Source organism: Clupea harengus, chromosome 3 (genome assembly GCF_900700415.2).
Source record: "Clupea harengus chromosome 3, Ch_v2.0.2, whole genome shotgun sequence".
Lineage (NCBI taxonomy): Eukaryota > Metazoa > Chordata > Actinopteri > Clupeiformes > Clupeidae > Clupea > Clupea harengus.
In genome coordinates, this window is record NC_045154.1 from 32,053,472 (window position 1) to 32,080,971 (window position 27,500).

Sequence of the window (27,500 nt, forward strand, 5' to 3'; positions counted from 1 at the left end):
TCAGCCCAGAACTATGCAAGTCCCTCAAAGACCAGTGGTACTGGGGCTCTGGAGGAGGACGAGGGCTTCAGCGATTGGACCCAGCGCCTGGGACAGGAACGCAAGCTCAGGCTGGAGAATGGGCGACCCGCGGAACCTGAAGCTGCTGAGCGGGGAGTAAACGGAGCGGCCAAACACACGGAAAAGATGCGCTGCGCCTCCTCGGCCACGACGACCACGACGGCCAGGCTGCAGAGGTCACAGCAGGACAGGGAGGAGAACCATGAGGAGGTGGGGGAGGAGGAGGACGTGCGTTTGGGAAGCAGAATGAGTGAGAAGAAGAGGAAGGAGTTTGGGAGAAAGGAACACCATCAGACACACAGAGAGGTACAGCAGAAGAGCAAAGACGTGGTGAACCCGATCAAGAAGAGAGGAGAGAGTGAAATAGCAGATGTGGATGAAAAGGTAGGTCCTAGACTGCTGTTTGTGTTGAACTCATACGACATCATGTGTGTGAAGCTGGTCACTGTAATAGAACGTGGTGAAGTAGAGCTTCGGCGGTTTTTTTTTTCCGTTTTAGATGAAGAAGAAGGAAGTGATGGTGTCTTACACATCCAAAGTCCTCGTGCAACATGATGCCAAGCCCAGGAACAGCAACGAAGATATATCTTCTGTGGAAGAAACAGCTTCACATGTGATCAGAACCAAGAAGACTCTCAGGTACTCGCCTCGGTCAGAAGACAGCATGACATTGAGAAACATGAGAAACATTCTGATTCATTCATCTTGGTCAGTGTCCATGTACCAGTGTCAGTGTGGTTTATTCACTATAGTCAGTGTCCATGTTTTAGTGTCAGTGGTCTTGTTTATTCACTATAGTCAGTGTCCATGTACCAGTGGTCTGGTTTATTCACTATAGTCAGTGTCCATGTACCAGTGGTCTGGTTTATTCACTATAGTCAGTGTCCATGTACAAGTGTCAATGGTCTGGTTTATTCACTATAGTCAGTGTCCATGTACCAGTGTGAGTGGTCTGGTTCATTCATCATGGTCAGTGTCCATGTCAACCCGTGCTACAGTCAAACTCTAGACGGTCTTCCTCTCCCTGATGGTGTACATTATTGGTATATTCTTCCATTTTCTCCTCATATCCGCAGAAGCCCGAGCCAGGCCCAGGCCCAGGCGCCCCGGGACGAGGAGGGGGCGTACCTGGAGACGGAGCAGAAACTGGAGAAGTTCCGGCGCAGCCACCAGGAGAAGGAGAGCCAGGAGCTGGAGCAGCTGAAGCAGAAGCAGGCCGAGGCCGAGGCCGAGCTGGAGGAGCTCAAGACGAGGAGGGAGCAGCGGCGCAGGGTCCGCGAGGAAGAGGAGCGCAAGAAGGAAGAAGAGGAGCAGCAGAGGCTGGCCAAAGAGGAGGTGGATTGGTGTAGATTAGTGTAACACACGCTGAAACGCCGACACACACACACACACACACACACACACACTCTTCCATACACCCACACTGACACATACATAGACTGTACATGTTTATGTTGCTGAAACGCCGACACACAGACACACTCTTCCATACACCCACACTGACACATACATAGACTGTACATGTTTATGTTGCTGAAACGCCGACACACAGACACACTCTTCCATACACCCACACTGACACATACATAGACTGTACATGTTTATGTTGCTGAAACGCCGACACACACACACACACACACACACACACACTCTTCCATACACCCACACTGACACACACACACACACACACACACACACACACACACACACCACACACACACACACACACACTCTTCCATACACCCACACTGACACATGCATAGACTGTACATGTTTATGTCGTAACACACACTGAAACGCCGACACACACACACACACACACTCTTCCATACACCCACACTGACACACACATAGACTGTACCTGTTTATGTTGCTGAAACAAGGCAGAAAACAGACACCCTGTAAACACATCAACTTCCTGACAAACAATGCGAGATGGATAGACGCCGCGCTGAGCCTGAGATGTAATCTGTGTACATGGCGGAGGCGCCCTGGCCTGTTAGCCTGACGCTGAACAGCTGTTCCCTCTTACTACCAGGAGGAGAGGAGACACATGAAGGAGGAGATCGAGAGGAGGAGGATGGAGGCGGCCGAGAAGAGGATGAAGAGTATGAACACGTCCAGCCTGGATGGGGAGGAGCTGTTCAACCCGCTCAATCCCAAGAGTCCCACAGTGAAGGTAAAGGCAGATCTAGTTCCACCATTAGGTTATGTCTGGGGGCGACAGTGGTACAGGGGGTAGATAAGTCGTTTAGTAATCAGAAGGTTGCTAGTTCAATTCCCCGTCGAAGCGTCCTTGAGCAAGACACTGAACCCCTAATTGCTCCTGATGTGCAGTGTGCCATCAGTGTAAATGTGTATACATGTGTAAGTCGCTTTGGATAAAAGCGTCTGCTAAATGACTAAATGTAAATGTAGATGTAAATGTCTTACCAATATGTTGACAACTGCCAGTTGTTACTGCCACTAATACATTCATTCATTCATTCATCACTGGAATGCTCATTCTGATTTAGACATAATTAACATTATATTAAAACATATTTAACAGATAATAACATGAGATTTGCTCTCACTGAAAAGATGGCTACCATCCATCTCTCAACCATACTTTTCTACAGCCAATCCCACCATGTTTTGGGAAAGTGCATTTTTCATCAGTAGCAATAATCAAGTGTAATATAGATAAAGGTGTTGTACAGTACTCAACCATGGCTTTGTTTTTTCAGATTGCATTCAGTAAATCCCTGTAAGTTGCATGCGTGTGTGTGTGTGTGTGTGTGTTTATGGACACTGATGCATTTAAACGCACATCTGTTTGTCATTTGCTGTGGTTAGCGTTTCTCTGTGTGTGTGTGCGCGTGTGGAGCGGGTGCACTGTTTTTGGTACACCTGACAAGCCCTGCGTGACTTCTATTAAAAAATGAGTTGTTAAGCCCATATTTCAGTATACTTAGGTACCATGCCTTTTATACTTGAAAACACCTGCCTGCTTAGGGTGTGTTGGATGAGTTTCAGCAGCATGGCACGTTACTCTTTGTTTTCCTTTGTGTGTTTGGTTCTTGTGTTCGTTCACTTATTTATTTATTTATTTGCTTGTTTATGCATTCTGAGGCAATCCACATTACTCATAAATGTTCCTCATGAGTAACATTCGTCTCTTTTAGATGAATTAATAAATGCATTAATGTTGGCATTCTGAGAGATCCATATTAATGTCATTGTCTGCTTCGTTATGACGTTATGAACTTGTAGCATGTGGCATACTCACAGGTATACCTTTTGTTAAATGATGTCAAATTCCTTGGTACAACCTGTTTCCAGCTGCTTGGAACTCGTTTGAGTTTGCTGATGGTAATTCAAACTAGACTAAAGCACATGCTGTGCTGTGCTGTGCTGTGCTGTGCCATACTATCTCTTGCCGTCGTCTGGCGACTTTGGGGAGGCTGTGGTGGTGCATCACCTGGCGCTGTGTTGCTACTTGCCCTCTTTAGCATCTTTAGCATCTCCCTCTGCTTGCATGTGTAATTTCAGAGGGAAAATGAGGAGAGATTGACAGCTGAGAGTACATACTTGGTGAGTTGGGGGGGGGAGGGTCAAAAGGTTGCTTTATGACTAAGGCTACACTGTTACACAAGGCATCCCATTGTGGGGGGCCCTGAAAGTGGAGACTGCTAGCGTGAGTTGGGCGCTTTGAAGTGTGTTAGCGGGAGCCAGCCGAGTGGGAGATGACCTTGCTGCCTTCACACCCAGACACACTGTTCTCATTCACTCACCGGCTGAAATATGATGAAGGAGATGAAAAGGCCAGCTCATTATCTCATGATATACCACATCACAGCTTCACCGAAGCCTTTGCCAGAACGCATGCTTGATTTGGGAAGAATGAGAGTCTGTTGCTAAGTTTGTAACACGTATAGTGTGTATGGTAGCTAGCGGTAGCTATTTCAGTTCACACTGCATGAAACCTATCAAACATGTAAGTGTATCCATCCTTGTCTTAAAATCTTAAAAGACTAATCTCTGCTCTTTCTGTTACTTTGTAATGTTTCGTCTTTAGATCACAGCGCGAACAGAGTCCTTGAACCGCTCTCTGAAGAAGAGGTAAGCATTCATTGTTGAGCTACTTCCACAACTCTGTCCACAAACCTTTTCACACCAACACTACAGACTCAATTTCTATACGAAATGACTCCAGGTCTGCACAAATCGCTTGGAAAAACCGGCTCGGCATGTCAATAAACAGAGGCGAATCTCTTGGCCGAAAATGAAGGTATGCAGGTTAAATGGCTGCTGTCTCAAAGTAAACACAGGCTGAGGGGCCTTAGGTCACCTCTCCACTCTTGCGGCGGATCACCTTTGTCAGGGGTGATTTATGGCATGGCTAACTCTAACCAGATGTGGGCTGCATGCTTTCTCTGGTGGCTCGTGCGATATAGTCCCGGACTGCAGTGCGGCTCCGAGCAGTCTGAAGCCGGGAGTTATCAGCCCTGGACGGGCGCTCCGGCGCGTTAAATCCCCACCACCTCCACAAGGCTTTTTTTTTAATAGGAGCCGGGGACTCGTGGTTGAGCGTAGGCTACTACAGGATCTGGCAATCAGATCTGGAGGGAGACAAGGAGGCAGGGACAGTGAAGAGGGGATGAGTGATGAGTGATGAAGGACCCCCATCCATCCCCTGTCTCACAGTGGAACAGCAGCCTATAGGGTCTGTGGGGGGTGAGACTACTGGGCCATATGCTGCTCAGCATGCTCACACATACGGTACCACCCTCTGAGGACACATAGCCATCTGGTAACTTTACAGACTCTTGCGCAGATAGATAGCCTGCCTCCCGTCAAAAAAAAGGATTTTCGATCATATCTGCACCTCTCGTAAGAAAACTCCTAGTTAGGTGTTTTGTGGGGTTGCATTAATCTGCACACAATGATACGTCATAGCCCAAGGATCTGGTTAAGCACGGGGCCAGATCTCTAATGACTCACACATGCCTTCCAGACACATTGGCAGATTTTAAAATATCGCTCACAAGTAAGTCGACATAGCAGACCAGGGCCATTTGGTTACAGAGTCTCTGGGTCAGGTTTTTCTCCTCAAATGGACAGATTTATTCCCATGCGATTGAGTCGTGGCCTGAGCCTCAGCACTCTGAAAGCAGTATGTGGTACTAACTCTCATGTTATTCAGGGAGCTTTATTGGTACGGTACCCAGGAGTGATCAGAAGGTTCAGTTTGGCCAGCGTAGACAAGAACTGTTCCAGTAAAGTAAAAAAAGCATCTCTCCAGAGATGGTGTGAGAGAATGAATGAAATCTCGAATGTCTGATGTCACTGGCAGCAGAGATGAGAGAGCGCTGGCCCCCAGACTCAAGTGGGAACGACATCTTTCACAGGGAAGAGGCGACCAGCCCAGCCCTCCTGCACAGGGGCACCCGGCCAGACTCCAGACTTTGTGTTTTTATTACAGCCTGTCATTTCCTTTTTGTTGTGCTCCTCTGTGTTGTGTTTCACATGCTCCAGCTCAAGCAGAGATGTTTGTTTGTTTCGCAGCAACAGCTTCAAGAAAACCCAGCCCCCTCTGCTCCTCTCCAAGATAGACGACAAGCTGGAGCAGTACACGCACGCGGTCGAGGTGAGCCTCCCGCACGCCCAACCTCTCTCTCTCTCTCTCTCTCTCTCTCTCCTCACTCCTCAGGCTCTGACCCTTCTGATCTGACTGCTGCTTGTGTTGATGTACTAATGCTAATGTGCTGTCCACCCTTCCACCTTTCCACCTCGTTGTGTAACGGTTTTGTCTGCACTGTTGTTGACACGTCGTGTGGATACACTCACACCAAGGCGAGGCTCACATGTTCCCCATGGCCCCCAAGCCAGGCCCTGTCACCTGCTCTTTGACACATGGTGTCTACGGCAACGATTTAAGTATAGTGTGTGGTAACTTAGCTGCCGTCAGTGTGTCATGAAAATAATCACTAAAAATGTAGGATTTTCCCAACAGTATTGTCTCCAAGTTTGAGGATTTGTCTTTCAAATCAAGACCATCAAAGTTTTTTCACATGTTGGCATCTCACTGTGTTTCTGAATTTGATTGAGAGTAAGAACCGCACAATGTTTGATCCAAAATTTAAACTCCAGCCCTTTCCTACCATTCCCCCATCAATCACACACACACTCACAAAAATGTCACACAGTGCTTAGCTGTGTCTGGGATGAGTGGGTGTTCTGGAGTCTGGGAGATGAGGTCATACTGCTGGCTCAGCATTCATTCACATGATTTGTTCCTTTGCCTGATCTTCACTTCCTGTGGGATGGTTACTGGCCCACTGTTTCCCCAAGGCAGGATTACCAGCTCCCTCTTTCTCTATCATTCTCTTCCTCCTTCTCTCTCCCTTTCTCTCTCTCTCTCTCTCTCTCTCTCCCTTTCTCTCTCTCTCTCTTTCTCTCTCACTTTCTCTCTCTCTCTCTCTCTCTCCCTCTCTCTCTCTCTCTCTCTCTCTCTCTGTATCTCTCCTCTAGTCGTCTCTGAGTGAGTTTCCCTCTGTGTGTCTTCCTCTCTCTCTCGCCACAGCAGCTTTGACATGAGTGTCTGGCATGCTGTCGCAATGGCTAAAATCATAACACCTCAGTGTCTTGTCAAACTCTCACAGGCCAAACACATATAAACGCATAAACTGAGCGGCAGGCTCCATGATTTATCCCCCATCCCTGACATTGCTGTTGTTAAACGCCGCAGAGTTCCTCAAAAGAAGCCAAGCCAGCCAAGGCAGCTGTGATGGAGGTGCTGAGTCCTCCGACGCCAGTGGCCTCCACCAAGAGCCTGTTTGAAGCCGGGGAGGCCTGGGCCCAGAATGCCCCCCGAGGACAACCCTCTAAGGTGAGACGTCACTTCATCGCTCGGCTACCCTCTCTTTCATCCAGAGTGACTTACGGGCCCGTGAGTGAGCGAAGGCACATGCAGTCTCAGTGGTGCGTGCTCTCTTCGGGAGTTGAGTACATGGACCTTGTGAGGACCTCTGTGCCGTGAGGAATGAACTGTGGGAAAACGTGGAGCGTGTTGGGAATTCTGACCTGCCCCTTAGGGGCTGCAGACTATTTGTGTGCCGTTTCCTGACGTATGAGTGGAGTAGCTGCACATTCTCAACCCATGTTCTCATGTCTTATCATGAGGGACCGTTAGTTTTTACTCATGTTTTCAGAGTTTCTCTGATTATTGTAGTGTTAGCTGTACTGTGGTGTATGGTGTTAAATCGCCATGTTCATTTAGGAGAGAGAGGGTTGTTTAAGGTAAACGCTGCAGGGTCAGGCAGTTCGTCTCTGAGGTGCAAAAATAATAACCATGGCGGCTGAATCAGTGGCCAGGCGTCTGAGAGGGTGCTTGGGTTGTGTTTGTTTTTACTCTCTCCCACAAACATGGGCTGGGGGGAGTGTGTGTGTTTGTGTGTGTGTGTGTGTGTGTGTGTGTGTGTGTGTGTGTGTGTGTGTGTGTGTTGGGGGGGGGGTTGGGTGTTTTCCCTAACACCTCTCTGGGACAAACCCTGGCAAAATACCCTCCTTCCTGGTTTGCTCAGTGATGGCTTAAACACAACCTCTGTTAATGCAATACCAACGGTCTTGTGGCAGGTGCATTCCAGGACATTTGAACAAAAACATCTGTGTTTGTGTGAAAGAATGTTGTTACAGTAAAAATAAAGGTTTAGTATTACGGGAGAAAAGAATGAGGATGTTGACGATGAGGATGATGCTTCTAAAAACTATTCTATGTTTCTTTCTGTGACTTAAGTCCTGAGCTCTAAGCAATATACACAAGAAAAAAAATCATTGTCATGTACAGTGTGAAAGAAAGAAAAGTTAATTTAGAGTGTCGTTAAGATCCTAAAGACCACACTGTGTTACAGGACACTGAGGGGATTAAAGTGGGTGTGGCTGATCTGATAACCAACTGGGTAAAAGGGAATCCTGACGGCAGCAACAGAAACCCATCCAGACCTGCGGTGAGCACACACACACACACACACACACACACACACACACACACACAAACCCATCCAGACCTGCGGTGAGTTAAATCCAAATCACTCAAAAGCAATCGCATGACTTGTTCACTCTACTCCAGCTTCTACTTCTGCTCCAGTGTGTGTGTGTGTGTGTGTACTTTACTTGCGGCTGTGCTGTTTCTTTGACCTTATTAATTTATGTGATTGCCCGTCCATTATGTTCACACACACACACACACACACACACACACACACACACACACACACACACACACAAAACTGACAAAATACATCTGTGCTGTCAAGTTTTGGAGACAAGTTGCACTGGGATGGGAATAAATCTAGTAGAGACTGTAAATAATGCTATTACATGAATGGTAGATTAGCAGCATTTGGACGTCCCACTCTGGCTTTCCTCTTGGCCTAGCTACTCCGTTCCTCTACTCCCTCTTCTCCTCTCTGCTTCCTTCTCTCACCCGTTTCTGTGGTTGTGATCGTTCGTATGTATATGTGTGTTTTTCCATTAAAAAAAACAGAGATTTACTGATCTGATCCTAAATCAATTTGTATATCTTGAACCTTTCTGACAGTAGTGTGATCATTCAGTGTTTACATTGCTTTGTTTTTGAGTGCTCTGTATGATTTTGGTGGTTCTGAAACAGAAGAAAAAAAATATGCCAAAACATATGGCTATTAATGGCAAGTTAATGCTGATGATATATGACCAGCAGTGAGTAAGTGTTCTAGCGGTCCTTCAGGGTCGATTAAGTGATGTGGTCCTTTTTTGCTATTCATCATCACAGAGTTTCACAGCAGTCCCAGCAGAGTGCTGGTGCTCCCTAGATGGGAAACACCTGTGGCAGACCAAAAGGGGGGAATTCAATTGTGTGGCATTGAGCACCACCTTGTGGATTTCAAGATTACTGCAATTCACTTTTCAATACCTTTTCTACCGTGCTACCTGCTGTGAAGTCAACCTTTGGCTAGACCTTTCACCTACATCTTATATTACAAATGCCAAATGTTTCGATGTACTTCTCTAAAATGACAAAGTTTAGTTACGGGTGAAAGTTACTGGTATGGTACTCTATTCAACCTCATGACAATGTCTTCTGCTTCTGCTTGATGGATTGGTATTATTAGCAGGAGTGCTGATCATTTCTAATTATGATCCCAGGATGTGAAACCAGGTGATGTCCTGCACAAGAAGAATATGTGGGAGGTCATTGGAGAGAACTCTTCAGGCAGACCTGGATTAGGAGGAAAGGTGAGGTGATAGTAGTCTCACACGCAACCTTTATATCAGCCTATCCGTTTGTCTCGTGATCTGCCTGTTTGTTTGTGTGTCAGTTTGTCTCACATTTGGTCGGTCTGTGAAAAATCATCAGAGCATTTTGTGTTATTGTTTTAAGGGCCTTTCGCCTGGGAAGAAGTACAAATTTGTTGTGACTGGCCACGGCAAATACGAGAAGATCCCCATGGATGATGACAATTATAGTGATTTTTCAAATGGGAAAACAGGTGAGATCGTTGTGGAACAGTCACCCTTTTCTCTGTCAAGGTCTGTCTATTCAGAATTATGCGCATGTTAATGTTAATTGACTAATAATGGATGTTATTTGATAGCTGATAACAGTTTATAATCATTTAACTTTGAGTAATGAAGAAAAAAAGAAGAAAGTAAAACATTCATACATGGCAAGAATTCCCCTTGTTGTCATATTTTATATACTCTTATACAGTGTAATAATTAGCAAAAATTCAGACTTGGTAACAATTTGTAATCAACCGATATATGGCAGTTCATTATTAATATTTCTCATCACTATCGTTTAAGATCTTTTGTCCAGTGACAGATAAAAGTTGCAAGGGAAGTGAAAGTGCAAATTGTTACCAGTGAATTAGTACACTGCCAAGAGAAGGATTGAGCTTTTAATGTCAAAATACTGGAAAGATTGATGATTTAAGATTGAACATGACACAAGAGGAAGGATAAGGACTTGCGGTCGGTGAGGCACTAGCCCCTCAAAGCACCAGCCATGTTTTGGGGCAAAAGGTTTTCATTCTTGAGTATTTTTACACACAAAAAAAAGATTTTACATCCCAGAAAAACGTCCAAGACACATCAAATGTAGCTAAATATAAAAAAAAAACTTTTGACATGGCTTACATAGCTGGCAAGTTTAGGTAGTTTATGGCTTCAGGATCACACAATGCTAAATGCATGCTGTCCTAATACCACACTCTCCCCAACTAGTACAAAGTTGTTCAGTGATAGATAGATAAATATGGATTACAGATGGCCGTGTGGTTTCTAACACAGTATGACATACTGTCATACATGACAAACAAAGAGCAGCCGATATTATGTACAGCCACCGGAATGTTTCCCTGCTGCAGGGTTAGCGTGGAATGTATAGGAAATGTAAGTTCTGGAGAAACAATGTAACGGTTAGAGAGCATGGAATGATTTGGGCAGTAATCTCATTGCTGGGCAGTCATTTAATTAATTTAGTTTTGATCACCTGGAGCCAGAACTACCATTATTTGTTATGTGGAAAGCCTCATACAAACAAAAGTGTGCAACAAATGTATGAGATAAGAAATTACATTTTAGGAAATTACAAAATATCTGATATAAGATTTATTATTGGGGTACTGAAATTCTTAAACTAAGAACCATTCTTAAACTAAGGAACATGTGCTATATTTCCCCCACATATGCTAGTCAGTACAAAAATGACTATTATGGACCTTCTCCCAATCAAGCGGTTTTATTAGAAAAATATATAAAATAACATTTAAGCTAACACAATGTACTTCAAATCTGAAGCATCTTACACATGGCTGTCAACATAGACACAGTGTACTTGGCCGCATTTAAATGTCATAACATCCATCCATGCATTGGGAAAAGCTAACAGCCAAACTTACTGCATACTCACACATACTATTTCATCAAACACCAGCCTCCACTGCCATCCTTAAAAGTATCCCTTTCCCTTTGTCCTCTACAAATGTCAGCCATGCACTGTGAATAACAGTCACTTTCCACAGAACCACTCCACCCCATCACCCTCCTTCCTTTGCAGATTCCTGGGCGCAGAAATACAAAGCTTTGATACCAGACACCATGCTGCTCACTGACGTCCTCCACATACAGGCTGACCACCACCTATACTGTGCTCTTCAAGCATGCAGTAACCCTGAAGCATGCAATAGTCGCCGAGATCTCACATGCATTGCGTATCCATCTGTTTGCCTTCTTCATGTGTCTCTGTGGATTCAGACAGCACAGTATTTACTGCATGCGTCCCTGCCATTGAACCTCTCACCCAGTCCTCCAAACGTCTCATATCATGGCCACTTCCCCACCTACCCTCTCCTCTTCCTTCCACTCCCATGCTTATTTTGTCTACAGCTCTGAATAGCGCCTGCCTGCTGCCTCTGTCAGACAAGCCTTTATGCTGGGATGTTACACTGAGTGCACTGAGAAAGAAAATCAGAAAGGCTGCAGTAAGCTTGGATGATCTACAGTAGAAACTAAACAGTAAAGTGAAAATAGGCAAGAAGCTGTGTGTTCCCTATCACAAAATATCTTCTGTTGTAAAGCACCAAAAATACTCATGTGACCCCACCATGGCTTTATGATTAGTCATTTTTTGGCATTCTAATTAGTGTTTAGTGCAGAAAATCAACATTTCTGATGGGTTCACCAATAATCTATGTATTATACATACATTATTTAAATGCTATCCAAATGAAATTGTTGGGTGCGCATGGAGTGCCGTTATAAATAGAGTAGAATCAAGTTTGTTTTTTTAAGTGTAAAAACAAATGTAAAAAGCGCAGAGTATATTATGCATTATATATGATATATATATATATAAATATATAATCACGCATAATGTACTCTGTGCTTTACATTTATATATAATTATATATAATATCTAACAGTAAGGTCTAATTAAGGTCTTTAATTAATTAATTCCTCTCCCATTACCTCCCAACCTCCTAAAATAGGCCTCTTTTGCCCAACACATGGGCATGGAGATAGAGATAGACTTTTTCAATACTAGAGATGTTTGGAGAAATAAATGAGTTTACAGTCTGCTCTTCAAGTGTAAAACTGGGCAGTGCAATCTAAATGTTTTATTATCATGAAAGATTCAGAGCTTGTTTGATTAATTATTAGAACTGTACACTATTTATTTAACAAGAGAAAGGAAAACAGATTACCCATATCAATTAAGCTTCAGTGGGATTTGAAGCACTGAATCCTCTGGCTGTTCTGTTGAATTGTTTTGGTTCCTCATCCTTTATTTTGCGACCTATGAGGCCCATTTCAAACACGGTGGACATCTTGGTCACTGGTCGGGATGCTGCTTCTCTCAGCTTTTTAGCATCGAATCGAGGACTGAATAGGAGGACCGGAAGGCGATGGGCGAAGGCAGGGATCTCCTGGGGCTTATCCTCTTCTTTCTCCTCCATCTCCCTCTGCTCCTCCTCACTCTTGTTGGACTTGATCTGTTGCATGATGTTCTCTTTGCTGGAGAACATCTGAAAGAGGAGAGCATCCCACATCAGGGGAGCTCGCGGGGCGTTTTCGTCAGCAGTCTCCTGGCTAGATGCTGCTGGGGCGTCCTCCTTATCTTTTGTCTTGGCAGCAGCCTGCTTCGGAACGTCTCCATTGGGTATGTCTGTCTTGGACTCTGTGGTGGAATCTGGAATCTTGTCCTCTGGGAACTTCGGTTCCTCCACCTCCACCACCATGTGCTTCTTGAGGCGTGACCATGCGCTGACCTTTGATTTCATCATTCCCTTAGGTTTCAGCATAGCTTTCAGGAGAGGCTCTGCTTTTGGGAAGGTGCTTTCTTCTTTCTCTTTCGTAGTTGTTGTAGCTCTTGGTTCGCCAGCCTTTGTTTCAGCTTTTTCCTCTTTAATGGGTTTTTCTTCATCCACCGGTTTGTCCTTTGGTTTAACTACAGGCTGGGCCCCACTCGTGTCAGTTTTAGGTGGTTCACTGATTTTGGGTTTGGGACTAATGATGGAACTAATTGATTGTGTCCCTGATGCTTTCACAGTTGAGGTCTCTAAAGCAGAATCTTTTGGCTTAGCTGGTTCTTTAGACACTTCACTTTTCACCATGACAGTCTTACTTTCAGCATCTTGTTTCTTTGTTTCATCCGACTCTTTCTTCGCCTTTGAAAATAGAGCTGTAATTTGTTTTTGTGCAGGAGAGGTCTTAGTCTCTGACGTTGGCGTCTTTGGTTTAGGTGGTACAGAAATTGCAACTTTGGTTTTTGGTGTCTCTGTTGCAGAGATTTTAGGCGCAGTTGCAGTTGCTGGGCTCTTGGCTTGTTTTACTTCAGTAACCTGTGGTTTAGCCTTCTCAACCACTGGCACTGGTTTAGTCTTAGCCTGTGATACAGGTAGTTTCGTAGCCTCTTGAGGCTTTGCCCCCACAGAAGCCTTTTCTTTAGTACTCAGCAGTCTTGGTACCTCGGCTACAATAGTTTTTGGTTTAGGTGGTACAGAAATTGCAACTTTGGTTTTTGGTGTCTCTGTTGCAGAGATTTTAGGTGCAGTTGAGGTTGCTGGGCTCTTGGCTTGTTTTACTTCAGTAACCTGTGGTTTAGCCTTCTCAACCACTGGCACTGGTTTAGTCTTAGCCTGTGATACAGGTAGTTTCGTAGCCTCTTGAGGCTTTGCCCCCACAGAAGCCTTTTCTTTAGTACTCAGCAGTCTTGGTACCTCGGCTACAATAGTTTTTGGTTTAGGTGGTACAGAAATTGCAACTTTGGTTTTTGGTGTCTCTGTTGCAGAGATTTTAGGTGCAGTTGAGGTTGCTGGGCTCTTGGCTTGTTTTACTTCAGTAACCTGTGGTTTAGCCTTCTCAACCACTGGCACTGGTTTAGTCTTAGCCTGTGATACAGGTAGTTTCGTAGCCTCTTGAGGCTTTTCCCCCACAGAAGCCTTTTCTTCAGTGATCAGCAGAGTTGGTACCTCGGCTACAGTAGTCTTTGCTTTCTGTTCACTGGGTTCCTCAGCTTTTGGCACTTCTTGTGAGGACATCTGCTTCTCAGGTCCTTTCATTTCTTCAGGCTTTGGGGACTCAGCAGTTGGTGTCCTAGGCCTGGTCACACTGAAAGAGGGTGCTGTTGTCTGTATACCCCCATGGGCAACATAGGCCGCCGGAGTTAAGCCATAATAGGTTTTGGGTGTGCTCTTTGCACCACTGCGTGTTGGGGTCTTGGGCCTTAGTCCTATAATTGGTTTCAAGGCCTGGGCCTGGCTTTGGGCTGACTTTAGTTTTGCAGGCCCTGCTGGAGGTGTTGAGGTTTTAGCAGCAGCTTTAGGCTGCTGATATCCAGTTTTTGGTGTGTCAGGTTTGTAAAGTTCTTGAGTGGGAGTCTTGGGTTTCTGCGTGCCAGCTAAGCTCACAGAGGGTGCTGTCGGTGGTGGCGGCCCAGAGGCTTGTTTGACACACGTCTCAGGAGTTGATGCTTGGGCCTCAGGTTTTGAAATGACAGTAGGTGTTTTAGTTTCCAAGGGTGTCATCTGAACATCACCATTTGGGATACTTACTTTGAGTTGTTCAGTCTCTAATGGTTTCTGGCTTACCTCTCCAGTAACAGAGAGTAAAGTAGGTGTTTTAGATCGCTTTCCCTCAGTGTATTCTGGGGAGACAGCAAATAACAGTGGGTTAGGTCTTGAAATTTCAAATACAGGTGTCTTGGCACGGATTACATGATGTGAAGGGGTCTTTGGTCGCCCAGAGGGAGTTTTTGATGCAGTAAACTCGAATGTTGGTGTTTTGACTCTGTTGATTTCAATTGTAGGAGTTGGACCTCTTTTCACTTCAGAGGTAGGAGTTGTACCTTTTTTGAGATCTGATGTTGGTGTTGCTCTTCCTTGCATTTCCGAAGTTGGAGTTGTCCCTCTTTTGACTTCCGAAATTGGCATTGCTCTTCCCCGAATATCAGAAATGGGTGTTGTTCTACCCCTCACTTCAGAAGTTGGAGTTGTCCCTCTTTTCACTTCAGGAGTTGGTGTTGTTCTTCCCCTCACTTCAGAAGTTGGAGTTGTCCCTCTTTTCACTTCAGGAGTTGGTGTTGTTCTTCCCCTCACTTCAGAAGTTGGAGTTGTCCCTCTTTTGACTTCAGAAGTTGGTGTTCTACCCCTCACTTCAGAAGTTGGAGTTGTCCCTCTTTTGACTTCAGAAGTTGGTGTTCTACCCCTCACTTCAGAAGTTGGAGTTGTCCCTCTTTTCACTTCAGAAGTTGGTGTTCTACCCCTCACTTCAGAAGTTGGAGTTGTCCCTCTTTTCACTTCAGGAGTTGGCGTTGTTCTACCTCTAATTTCAATTGTTGGAGTTCTCCCTCTTTTGACTTCAGGAGTTGGCGTTGTTCTTCCCCTAATTTCAGAAGTTGGACTCGCCCCTCTTCTACTATCAGACACGGGTGTTAAAAGTCTCATAGGAGATGTTCCTCTTCTTGTGTCAGGTGTTGGTGTTCTACTCCTGGGTGATGGTGATCGTCCATAATAAGACAGTCTTGATGTGTCATGCAGTGGTGGTGGTGTTGTTGACTCATAATAGGAGGTCTTGGCAGTATATATTGTGATTAGGGGAACTTCAAACATAGGTCTGGAGGTCCTATTGGCATTGAAAACATTAAACTTTGGACTTGGTGCTTTGTGGGTCACCAAAGCCGTAATTGTAAGGTGTCTACTAGGCTCAACAGTCTTAGCAGGGGCAAGGGGCACAGTAGAAGTCATAGGCGCTTGGGCTGCAGCTGGCTCTGAAGCTGGTTCTGGAGCTGGCTCTGAAGCTGACTTTGTGGCAGGGACAGGGAGATTTATCTCAGGGGCAGGGGCAGGGGCAATGGCAGGGGCAGGTGTAAGGGGAGACACGGGAGAGGCAGGAATAGCACCATGCAGATGTGCCTGAGCATAGGTAGCGGGTCCCAGGAGCAGAGTGAGTCCTACAGGCCGCGGCGGAGGTGTGTGTGTGATGCGTGGAGTCACCGGGCGGGCCACGGCTTGGCTTGGCATTGCTCCATACGGCTGAGGGGAGAACCTGGCTGTCATGCCATAAGTGAAGCCTCGATGTTGGGGATACGGGGATGCCACGTGCTGGTAGAGGGGTCTGACACTGAATCGGGGGTGCAGAGTTATGCCCACATATGTTGGTGTCTCGGGTGTTGCGGGAGGCGTGGAGTGGTCACTGTGCTCGAGGTCAGCACTGGCCTCATTCACGGGGGACAAACTCGAGCGGAAGGGGACAGCCGTCTGTTGAGCTTGTTGGGCGGCCTTCTTCTTGGCGGCCTTCTTAAGCATCTTCTGAAGGCGGGCATTGTCCTTGCCAGGTTTGGGCAGCAGGGGTGGGCGGTACTGCTGGGACAGCAGGCCCGGACTGGAAACAGCCCCGTAACTCATGGCCATGAGTAATTCAGCCCCCTACAAAACAACACAAAAGAGTCATTAATTATGGTTAAAACCGACATTATTATCTCTATTTAAAAAAAAATAAAAAAAGTATGCCCATAATTTATAAAAGATCTAAGCATGAGACATGCACATGTATGCCTTAGCAATTAGTAAACAAATGTGAGGCCAAAGCTGAAGAATTTAGCATGAATTTACACATTTCAAGTATGACACTAGACATTTTGCTGTCAAATGTTGGTCTGATTTTTATATGTGATTTTTCTTTGTTGTTTTTTTTTAGGTGAATTATGCCACGATGACTTCTGAGACACCAGTGATAGTTGGTCACCTAAAGGGAAGTAGGATCCTGTGGTATAGTTCTACACAAGCCTTCTCTCATATATATTGTAAACGCTCCTGCTTCAAAAATCACGCCATAGGCACCTGAAACTCATGTATTTTATATGTTCCCACTTGCAGTGTTAGCTCTAGCTTCGTTCTGTTGTTGTCAAGTTTTGAGATTGAGTAATGAGATTTATTTTGATGTCTAAGATGTCTCTCTATGTTCGTTATGTATTAAAAGAATTTAAATGTTTCATCCTCAAAGGCACAAATGTTTTGTCTATGCAAGCTTTACTGAACTCCTACCATTTAAATAAGCCAGTGGATCTTCATGAATGATTATCAACGATTTCTTCAAGGCGATGAAATACATGTTAAATTAGCATCACGTCTGCTTTTACTTATTCGTAAAACTAATACTAAAACAAATACACATGCTGTTGTTGTCTACATGTTTTGTGCCAATGATAATGAGCATGGTTGAACACTCTGGATTTTCCACTCTGTACTTTTTAACCTTTTAAGCTATTTTTGTAATTCAGATTGGTATGGAGTTTGAAAAAGAGGTTCTTATTTTTTTTTTATCTTGCCAATACCCTGGACATTATCCTGTGATGCTAATTGAGTGTTGCATCCTGTGATAACCTGAGAATACACATTCCATTCAGAGAAAAAAAAACATTATTTTCTGTTTTACTGATATATTTTCCTTCATCACTGGTACTAAACTTTCTTCCCTTTCCATTATTATTTAATGAATTGCATTATAACTCATGATGATAAAAAATGTACTGCCTTTCACAAATATCAAACACATATTTGAGATCTTACTGATATGATTATATGTTTCTATAAAAGCTGAACACTGGAGTAAAACCCTCAGCATCTTCAGTCTGGTCTATATCTATATCTAAGTGCTCTGTTTGAGGGACCTTTTTCAAATTGTGAAAACATTTTAGTAGGAATATCATAAACTAAATTATCTATATCACAGTCATTGTTCCTTTGAGAAAATGATTGTGACATTTCTTTTAAGTCGCAAAGCTAGCTTGTTTAATTTCAATTCTCTAACCATTTTGCATTGAAACACTTACTCTAGTTCCATCCCTGTATCACCCCTGTTCTCAAAGCTCTGTTTTGTTCATATGCAATAAAATATTTTATATGGTTGTAACAGCCTTCCAGTCAAATTTCTTCTTTGCCAGTCTAATTATTGCCACAACACAAACATCTGACGGGAAAGTAGCACTAGCACGGCAGGCAGTGGAGTTTACCGTGCCTGGGGTTAGAGTCGGGGGGAGGCCGGGGCTGCTGGGTCCCTGGGCCTAATTTTAGGTGGAGCGCCAGGAGAAGAAGAGCTGCTCACTCTCTCCGTGTCATGGCGCTCAGTTCCTGCCCACTCTGCATCACTTTCACTGCCCTGTAAATCAACCCTCCGGCGATCCTCCCCGGGGTGGGGCTCTTACGCGGCTCCACCGACCTGAGAACGTATCCGTTACATTATAAGTGACACAATTTACAACCGATCGGATTTTTCATGGGGGTGGGTAGGAGAGGGGGATGGGGGGGTTCAAAGAACTGGCCCATTTCTAAGCCCAGTGTCTCTTTGAGCGTAGCTTTCGGTTTTTTAAAGACTAGTATAAAATGGTGCATGTTCTTGATCAAATTGTGCAGAATACATTGTTATTTTGCTCTGCTAAAAGGAACAGCTGTTCTCCCTATTACAAAGTTTTAGTGTTTAAAGTAGACTACAACTAGAAAATACATTCTTACACTGTAGGCTCCTGCATCTGTTATTAATCTGGCAGTGTTGGATTAATTGTGAATTTGATTTAATAAGAAAGTTTAAACCTTATTTGAAGACCTAAGATAACATGTACTCCATTATAACATAAATACAAAATTTTATTTCAACACTATCATTCTTGCCAGGAACATTAACAGTGTTGAACAGTAAACTAAAAATGTCTGACTTGAATGCTCTTCTCTTGAAATGTAGGCCAAAGCAGGCCTGACAGACTTTTAAAAGAGCCTCCCAGTCCAGCAGAAACTGAAACTGAACCTGCCAGCTGACACATGAGAGGAGGTCATCCTTTTAAGGCTGTGGTAGGTTAAGCATTCTGGAGCACCTCCAAGAGGCAAGTTCAAAAGAGGAAAGCGTAATAATAGCCAGGCAATAAAACTAAGCACTACATAATTGCAATTAGAGAGTCATCCTTGACAAAAATAAGAATTGCAAATGTACAAATACAGAGATGGTGTATGTGTGTGTGTGTGCGTGTGTGTGTGCTTGTGCGTGTGTGTGTGTGTGGGTGTGTGTGTGTGTGTGTGTTTGTGTGTGTGTGTGTGTGTGTGTGAGTGCGCCTGCGTGTGTGTGTGTGTGTGTGCGCCTGCGTGTGTGTGTGTGTGTGTTAAATATAGCCTTACCAGATGATGATTGTATAAGATGACAGATGGCACACTTTAGACAGTCTCCTTTGAACAAATCAAGAACACCAAGACTCAAGATACATGAAATGACCCATCAAGCTCTGATGAATGTAAGTACAAAATGATGACCACACAACATTGATTTGGTTACAGTTACAAATCATGTATGTATGACAAGGGAGGGTTTCATTTAAAGTCATACAAATCTTTTTCCAAAAATAAAAACATCCCGCCTTCCTGACTACACATCCATTTGCCCTGTTCAGGAGGCCCTTCCACATTCTCAAGACCTGTTCAGTGGACTCACTGGACTTGTGGAGTTTACGCCTACTTTGAGGGGGGCATCTATGGACTGCCACTGCTAACTTTCCTGAGCTCACACCATGCCGGCAACAACCAACGCATCTTCCGCAAGCAGCCGCACGCAAGCAGAAAAAGTGAAATGGGTAGTGGTTTACCTGTGAGACTGCTGCTCGCGGGGCTGCCGGCTGCTGCCTGCGTGTCCCAGCCTGGTGTGTCAGAGCAGGCGGCTCATGTCAGGCTCAACTATACCCCCTTCCTACAAATGGAAGAGACGGGCTCCATAGCAGTCCAAAAATAAAATCTGAGCCCTTTACTCAGAATGTGCTCCGTGGTGACGAGACACAGGCACCAGCAGCAATGCAGGGGGTGTGTAGAGCACCTAAGATACCCCCCACCCCCACCCCTCACACAACACCCCCCCCCCCCCCCCTCCCCCTCCCCAATCTGCCTGCCACCACCGGATCTGCTATCCAATGCGCCCCTGCCCGACATGCCACCCCCCAGCCCAGGAGAGGAGCTATGGGTCTGCCTCCCCCCCTGCTGGTAGGTATGAGCCACTACTACCCACAGCCCCAGACACCCATGCCACTGGCCCAGCAGAGAGACCTGCCCCAGCAGAGAGACCTGCCCCAGCAGAGAGGGTGATAGAAAGTGGAGATGAATGAGGCACGAGATGCATGAGCATCTCTGAGCGTCATCGGACAGGTCTCAGAGCTCCAGTGGATGCCTGGCTGTGGGCCGGACTGGCATCCCTCGGTACTCCACACCAACATGCTAAGATCACTAAGACCACTCAATCGCCTTTCAGTCTTTGCCTAAAACTTTGGCCCCAGGGTTAGGTTAATGTAAATATTACTGAAGCCCCGGGTGGATGTTTATGGTTGCTTCAAGTGTTGCTGTACATGTTAGATACAGTTACCAGGTTATTTATGAGGACAAATAAAAGTAGGTCTTAATTTCATCTTGGAAGAGCCTGGCATCAGCTTTAGCTTGGCTGAACTTCTGGTGTGTCCTCCTCTGACCGGCCTGAGAAAATCAAACTGATCCAGCCCTGAGGCCTCTAGGGGAGCACAGGGGGAGTGCAGATGACGAGGGTGACGATAACTCCTTGTCTCTTGTACGGCTTTCTCTCAAGACCACTAGGGTCAATGGAATGCCGTGGCAAATATAGCAGCTGTGACGTTGGGGGTCCCGTTTCAAACTTGTGCTCCATCTCCGTGCTCTTGGTCCATCCATCTCCTTATTCAGCGCCCCCGGCGCAAGTCTGTGACGCAACCCAGCATGGTCACGTCCCCTCATGCTGTTCCGGCCAATGGGGCGCTTTCGTAGCTCAGGTGTCACTATAACATAGGAACTTAACCAGGCCTGGATGCTTGCACACTCTTCAGACAATCGCGGCCAGCAAGCAAGGAGCTTGTTTTCTTCTTCTTTTCTGAGGTAAGAAGAAAAAAAGGTGGCGAAAGAGAGATGACAGCATGAATGGTGAAGTGGGCTGCAAGAGAGTGTGAGGAAGAGAGCGTGTGCATTGGTGGTGTGTCAGTGAGGGAGGTCCAGAAAGGTCCCTCCCCACCGCCGCCCCCTGCTGGGAGCAGCTGTACACACACGTGCAGAAAGCGCTGATGCTGTTTTGGAACGCTCACGCTTTAAAGCTGAGTCTGCTCCACAGTGTTGTACATAAGGGGGAGCTAGAACTGGTCTTCTATCTATTCCCTCCTCCTGACTAAATACTCTGTTGTGTGTGTGTGTGTGTGTGTGTGTGTGTGTGTGTGTGTTAGTGTGTGTGTGTGTGTGTGTGTGTGTGTGTGTGTGTGTGTGTGTGTGTGTGTGTGTGTCCATATGTATGTGCCTATTTGTCTGTGATGGTGTGTGTGGCACAGACAGGTGTCACTGCGGGCACTATATGAATTATTCCTGCATTGTAACGGTTGTGGGGCTTGGTGTTGATGGCTTCAGCTGTGCTAAAGTCACTGATGATGGCGACACGGATGCTGCCCTGTGAGTCTCTCTAAAGCTGCGGGCCATGCTCTGGATTCAGGACAGGGATGTGTAAATCGCCCTCTAAAGCCACCATCCATTAAGCTGAGCTGTTCTTATGGTGTGAACGACAGTGATGGCTTGGGTGAGGCCAACAGGCCATGCCTTCAGGATCACACCTAGAGCAGAGGTGCAGGAAAGGGTTTGGCATTTAGGGTCTTCCTGAAGGGGCCTCAAACAGGTGCAGCACTCAGCTCTCTCTCTCTCTCTGTGTGCACACACAACGGTGGAAAATGACTGGTCTGAGGTCAGACAGATCACATCTGAGGAAGCAGAGCTCAGATTGAATTGAATGGCTATGTTTGGTTGGCATTCCATAAGTTGATTTATGATAGCGGAAGAAATATTTAGCAGTTAGCAATTAGCTGTGGAAACCAGAGTTTCAAAGTCAAGGTGTGAGTGTGGATCAATTTAACGCCATTTTACACTCTGATACTTGAATGTAATGCACACTTCCCAAACAAGGCCTGTCCGACATAAGGATCATGTGTGGCGATACCCATGTCTACACATCCTTTGATTAGGGACACATTGGGACACGTCCATTAATGCACAAGAACTGCCTACAATGAGTCTGTGTGAGCAGTGACCACATAAGGAAAGGAAGTGTGAAATATGGATAGTACTCTCAGAGAATGCATCTAAGCTGGGAGCAGGAAACTGGATCCTGCACCACTGCAGCTGTCTGCGTTGGAAAACCTTCTGACCTGCGAGACCTACACCATAAACCACACAGATGGGTTACAATCTCCACCATAAACATATCAAGATGGCACTGTAGTAAAAGTCCAGTTGATGGTGTTACCTTAAATATCAGTACAGTTGTGGTGTTGTATGGTAAAGCAGTGTGAGTTGGTGTTTAGTCAGTGCAGTTATGCCATGCAGAAATGTGTTGCGGCCTATTGGAATTAGCATTTTTAATGGCGACAGAATGCAAGAATATTATTATTTATTATTTTTAGTGTGTGGCGTATTACTCCGGCAGGTGCCAAAAATAACTGCTTTGATTTCCCCCTCCAACAGAGCTAATTACCCTACCAGGTATTGGGCAGAGAACCCCAGAACCTGAGCTTTGGCCTTTCACTTGACCTTTAGTCTGCAGCGTCCCCCACCCCCAACGGGCTTTCAGTCCAAGTTTGAAAAAAGAACATTGTCATAAATCTAAGCTAGGGTGTCTTCTCAGTTATCAGTTGGGCAGACCCGTGAGTGGTTAGAGTTTCACAGTATTTTTGTGGCTGGTCATGACACAATTGAGCCAAGTCCCAACGCTTAGACTTTCAACCAATCAGTGGTTTACAACTTTATAGAATTTGCATAAATTTATAATATAAGTACATTATAAGCAGATTTAAGCAGACACTTTAAGGGTATACCTCAGTGGAAGCTTCATACTTGTTGTTGCCTGACATGTTGCCTTAAACATAAGAAGACTTCATTTGTTTTGTAAAGACATCATAAAAAAAAGTCACAGTATGCCACGTATACCACAAAAGTACACTTTGTAATAGCTTGCATCTTCCCGATTTCTGGCTAATTCTTTTCTGTCTTGAGGGAAAACAGGCTTCGATTTATAGTCAGAGAGTGTGTGGGGTACTCATAAACAGGGGGAGGGGAGGCGTCTCGGGGTCAGTAGCGCCACCCCAAGGTATAAATAAAGTCCTCTCATCCAACTTCTCTTGGTAGTGTGCTCCACATCTTCACAGCTGAGGTGCCTCTGTTTTCTCTCTCTCGTTCTGTCTCTGCTCAGGCACAGAGTCCACTGCAACCATGTCTGACACAGAAGCGTAAGTAACTCACGTCTCTCACACGCGTGCCACAGCCATTGAATGCACTGAATTTAACATAGGTTATATCAGGATTGAAATGACCCACTGTGAGTCTGCTATGTTGTTTGCATGAAGGCAATCAATGAAGTAAAGGCATTCTTGAGCTAATCTTATTTTCTGTCTTCATTTTACAGTGATCAGGTCGAGGGTAAGCACCTTTATATTCAATATTGATGACTTTATTTTAGTGTCTTTCTGGACTCTGCAATACGTTCTTGTGCCAAGGCATAGGGAGATCATTAGAGAGGTTCTATATAGAGCTGCTTAATAACAGTGTTACTCCCTTGCAGCATTTCAGCATTTTGTAAACACTTTGTTCTCATAAACCAAAAAAAGTGACACATTTGAGGCTTTCTTCCTAAGAAAAAAAAGCTTTGCTTTGAATAATTCAAAGGCTTTCCTAAATAATGTTATGCTAGCTATCTTTGATCAATACAAAGGCAGCAAAATATGCCAAACTTGAGCTTTTTGCTCAGTGATTACACAGTAACTCTGCTAGTGCTCTTCAATGTCTCTCTCCCAAACCTTCTGAGGCTTGTCGGTGCAGACCGTAAGTCTCCACTCCTGTGGCATTGGCCTGTAAGTGGCCGTTAGTCTCCCACTTCAGCTGTGCAGGGCCATTACTCCCATCACAAATAAATCTGGAACACATCAATTCCAAAATGAAACTTAAAACCCACAGTCGTGGACACTTTAACAGCATGTTATAAAGGCATGGGATGAGGGCCATGGAGTCAAATATGGAGGATCAGATTGTGTTGACGCACTCATTCCCCGTGTTTCGCCCATATGCCCTGTCAAGCTTTTAGTATGAATAATGATCATTCTGTTTGCTTTCTTTTTGCTGAAAACAGAAGGAGGAGGTAAACAAACAAAAAAAAAACTTACTGTACATGTTGTGGAAGTTGTCATGTTTACGTACTAATGTATTTTGAACTCATTACACTCTCCCCGGTACTCATATTACTGTGGTGTTGATAACCTCATAACCATAAAACTGTCTTAATTACGACCTTCATTAATCAGTGATATATTAAGGGAAAGTATATATGTAAGGAAAGGCTGTGTATGTGGGAAAGTCAGCAGAAAATATGAATTTCATCTCCAGGGGATAAACATAGACATCCCGTGCAGTGACTGAGATGCTTCAGTTTAGCAACGGCACCTGACCTCTGTGTCACTAATCTAAGACGTGTTCAGTGCATGGTCATAAGGCTTAGAAGGTATTTTAGTACTGCATGCAGGTGGAACCTGGGCTTTATTTTGAATCTTTACTTTTTTTTAAGATGAGTCATTAAAAAACGTGGTTGGCAAGACCATGTCTGAAAACAATCTATAGAAAACATTACACATTATTTCAAATTCATGATTCAATTAAATATATATATTTATTTTTTATTTTATTTTGGGAAGCAGTCTCAAATGCACTTTGATGACAATAACTCACAGAGGCATTGATACATTTGGCAAAGATGTAAGGCACATGTAGTGATTTATTGAAAGTGTCAAATTGACAGATTTATTGAAAGTGTCAAATGTATCTTTCAGTAAGTGCAACTATGGAGCTATATCCTTACGGATATATATCTCTACACATACCAGGCAAGCCATTTGCCAAGGTGCTACATTCTTGTAGAGCTCTAACTTGTAGATATTTATGTAATGTCATGTAAAGGCAGCACACTTTGGTCACAAAATCTTTCTTTTTCTCTTTTAACTTTACACCTTAACCACTCATGAGCTGCTTCTCTGTACTAAAAACGCTCACTAGGTCCCTCTGCTGGTCACACCCCAGTGGTGTCATCTTTGCTCAATCATCATAATCCATCAATTTGTTTCTCTTTCCATCCCTCTCTTTTTCTTTTTTGTCCATCAATACTCTTCATTGCTTTTGCTCTCTGCACCCCTCTAATGCTGTGCCAACCTCATATTATCAACAATAACCTTCGACATAAACCCTCATCATCATCATCATCATCATCATCTTCCTCTTCATCAATTTAACTGGGACTCATCCACCTGCTCATGCCTTGGGGTGCTGCATGCTGCATAGTTGTGGAAGTAGAGGTAGCTCCAGAGGTTGCCCCGGAGGCCGAGGCAGCTCCAGAACCAGAGGCCGAGGCTGTGGCCGAGCCCGAGCCCGAGCCCGAGGCAGCTCCCGAGCCCGAACCTGAGCCTGAGCCTGAACCAGAGGCAGCTCCCGAGCCCGAACCTGAGCCTGAAGAAGAGCCTGAGCCTGAGCCTGAGCCTGAGCCTGAAGAAGAGGCTGAGGTAGAAGGTATGTGGCATGTAGTATTCTTTCATCCTGACAATAGTCCAACATAGCAGTGCGCTCCACCTCCCCCTTTCAATGCCAGACAGGACAGACTCAATCACTGACGCTGCCCACCCAAAACCACTCACCACACCCACAGCCTAGTCACTGTAGGGCCCCCCCATCCTCCTCATGTCAGGCTGCCATGAGTACGGCTAACTGGGTATGTATGTATGCGTATGAGCTACGTGGGTCAACGGGTTACAAGCTGTCATCGCATACATATACACCTTTTCCTCCTTGCTCTTAATCATGTAGCTTTAGCTGCTTCGCTTCTAACAACCACGCATCTCAAGCATTCCTCAAATCTGCCTTCAGGGGAAAAAAAAAAATACTTTTTCACATGTGCTCCTTTGGCTCGACTTTATTTTGATAGCCTTATTTTTCTCTCCGCTATATTTGATAATCACTTTCTTACTTTCAAAGTGTCTAAAACGGGCTATCCAAATAAAGCGTTATTGCTGCTCACTGTATCACCTTTGTCAAATTGGATCCATACGATCACCTAGCTGCTGTAATAAGCTTACATTGCAAATGCACTGCTCCCTAACGTCCGCTTAACATGGTGGACTGGATAAATGCTTGTGAGTCCAACCATTGTCTGTATGTCTCACCTTAATCATGTGTGGCCATGTGAGGTTCTTGGCTGCTGACACGTGGAGTGGATGGGCTCCATAGTAGTTTGACACACCATCCACATGTCTTTTCATATGTTCACACACTTGGGGTATTACCTCTCTGTGTTCTGACCGTTAGAGTTGTCTTTTTTTCCCTCTTTCCTTCCAAAAACGACATCATGCTGTCAGTGTGCTAACATTGATATAATCTGACTACATTTGGCTTCTTCCACACACAATATGGGTGATATTACAATGGATAAATACACACATATATTTTATTATTATTATTTAGCACATCTTTCATGAGCTCACTGTTGAAGTAATTGTACTTCGTGATTCTATAACTGGAAGTACAATTCTCACTTCAAATGTAGATATAGATACAGATGTAGTATGCCATGCAGTACATCCACGTATTTGTCAAGTTGGCAATTTGAAGACCTGGATCTGTAGCTTTATGTTTGTGTTGTTTCATGTGCGTGGTACCCCTGTAAACGGAAGGTCTTCAGTTTAACAATGAATCCCACTGTACCGTCCTTCCTTTCTGAAAATCAGGTTGGCTCAGGTTTAACATCTTTCCACTACGGTGTCAGTCTGTGACCGTGTCATTAATCCAATATGTCCAACATGTCTGGCAGACAAGGGAGCACTGCAAAATAGGGTGACCGGTTCAGGATCTAAAACAAATTAGAACACTTGACCAATTACCAATTTGTTTACTGGACTAAAAAGGTGAGAGAATACTATAATGCTAACATCTTTAACTAACCTTGAAAATACCTCACTGTCTCTCCTAAACTGGCATAGCATGGCGTGTGATACTCACACACTCATATACAGAGGAAGGTGTAAAAAAATAGCCTAGCTTCTGCTCTCAGCCACAGCACCAGTTAGGACAGCATAGACACCCAACCCTTTATTAGCTGTTCATTTCCTGTGAAGTGCATACTCTACTTACATGTTATTTTCCCTAAACTTGTGCATAATTTCAAAAAATAACTCTGACTTTGGAACCACTGTTTAAAGTTGTTTACATTTTTTATTTTAAAAGTTGTTGTTTTAAAGCATGTCCAAACCACACAAGTGCCTGAATCTAGCCCTAGAATCTTGGGGAATAGACATGTACTGTATGTGCTTCAAACTGTGT

The 27,500-nt window shown here is 44.7% G+C and overlaps 2 protein-coding genes, 1 long non-coding RNA gene and 1 pseudogene across 9 annotated transcripts in view; 3 read left to right on the forward strand and 1 right to left on the reverse strand.

Annotated features, from left to right (window-relative positions):
• lsp1a (lymphocyte specific protein 1 a) overlaps positions 1 to 18,000 on the forward strand; it is a 28,833-nt gene extending 10,833 nt beyond the window's left edge. Inside the window, exons 3-14 of one of the 2 annotated variants that reach the window (XM_012832685.3) lie at positions 1 to 444; positions 560 to 699; positions 1,137 to 1,395; positions 2,099 to 2,239; positions 3,595 to 3,636; positions 4,121 to 4,164; positions 5,611 to 5,692; positions 6,794 to 6,934; positions 7,956 to 8,051; positions 9,232 to 9,321; positions 9,467 to 9,575; positions 16,786 to 18,000. The exon at positions 1 to 444 is cut by the window's left edge and continues 1 nt beyond it. In XM_012832685.3, the coding sequence (XP_012688139.2) occupies positions 1 to 444; positions 560 to 699; positions 1,137 to 1,395; positions 2,099 to 2,239; positions 3,595 to 3,636; positions 4,121 to 4,164; positions 5,611 to 5,692; positions 6,794 to 6,934; positions 7,956 to 8,051; positions 9,232 to 9,321; positions 9,467 to 9,575; positions 16,786 to 16,811 (1,614 nt within the window). In that variant the 3' untranslated portion in view covers positions 16,812 to 18,000. The remainder of the gene's footprint in view (positions 445 to 559; positions 700 to 1,136; positions 1,396 to 2,098; positions 2,240 to 3,594; positions 3,637 to 4,120; positions 4,165 to 5,610; positions 5,693 to 6,793; positions 6,935 to 7,955; positions 8,052 to 9,231; positions 9,322 to 9,466; positions 9,576 to 16,785) is intronic. The other variant, XM_012832686.3, reaches the window with a different exon arrangement.
• On the forward strand, positions 10,770 to 16,669 carry LOC116220064 (annotated as a pseudogene).
• Positions 18,001 to 18,105: 105 nt separating the features above from the next.
• On the reverse strand, positions 18,106 to 19,980 carry LOC105904761. The gene is made up of 3 exons (XR_004163445.2): positions 19,715 to 19,980; positions 19,254 to 19,301; positions 18,106 to 18,306 (listed from the first exon to the last, which is right to left on the reverse strand). It is a non-coding gene; the product is annotated as an uncharacterized LOC105904761 (long non-coding RNA).
• Positions 19,981 to 20,017: 37 nt separating this feature from the next.
• Positions 20,018 to 27,500, forward strand: part of LOC105904764 (troponin T, fast skeletal muscle isoforms-like) — an 11,928-nt gene continuing 4,445 nt past the window's right edge. The window contains exons 1-6 of one of the 6 annotated variants that reach the window (XM_031565430.2): positions 20,018 to 20,102; positions 23,341 to 23,377; positions 23,554 to 23,567; positions 24,274 to 24,282; positions 25,473 to 25,594; positions 25,631 to 25,697. In XM_031565430.2, the coding sequence (XP_031421290.1) occupies positions 20,033 to 20,102; positions 23,341 to 23,377; positions 23,554 to 23,567; positions 24,274 to 24,282; positions 25,473 to 25,594; positions 25,631 to 25,697 (319 nt within the window). In that variant the 5' untranslated portion in view covers positions 20,018 to 20,032. Of the gene's footprint in view, positions 20,103 to 20,980; positions 20,997 to 23,276; positions 23,378 to 23,553; positions 23,568 to 24,273; positions 24,283 to 25,472; positions 25,698 to 27,500 lie in introns of those variants that run through there. The other 5 variants (XM_031565428.2, XM_031565432.2, XM_031565429.2 and 2 more) reach the window with 5 other exon arrangements.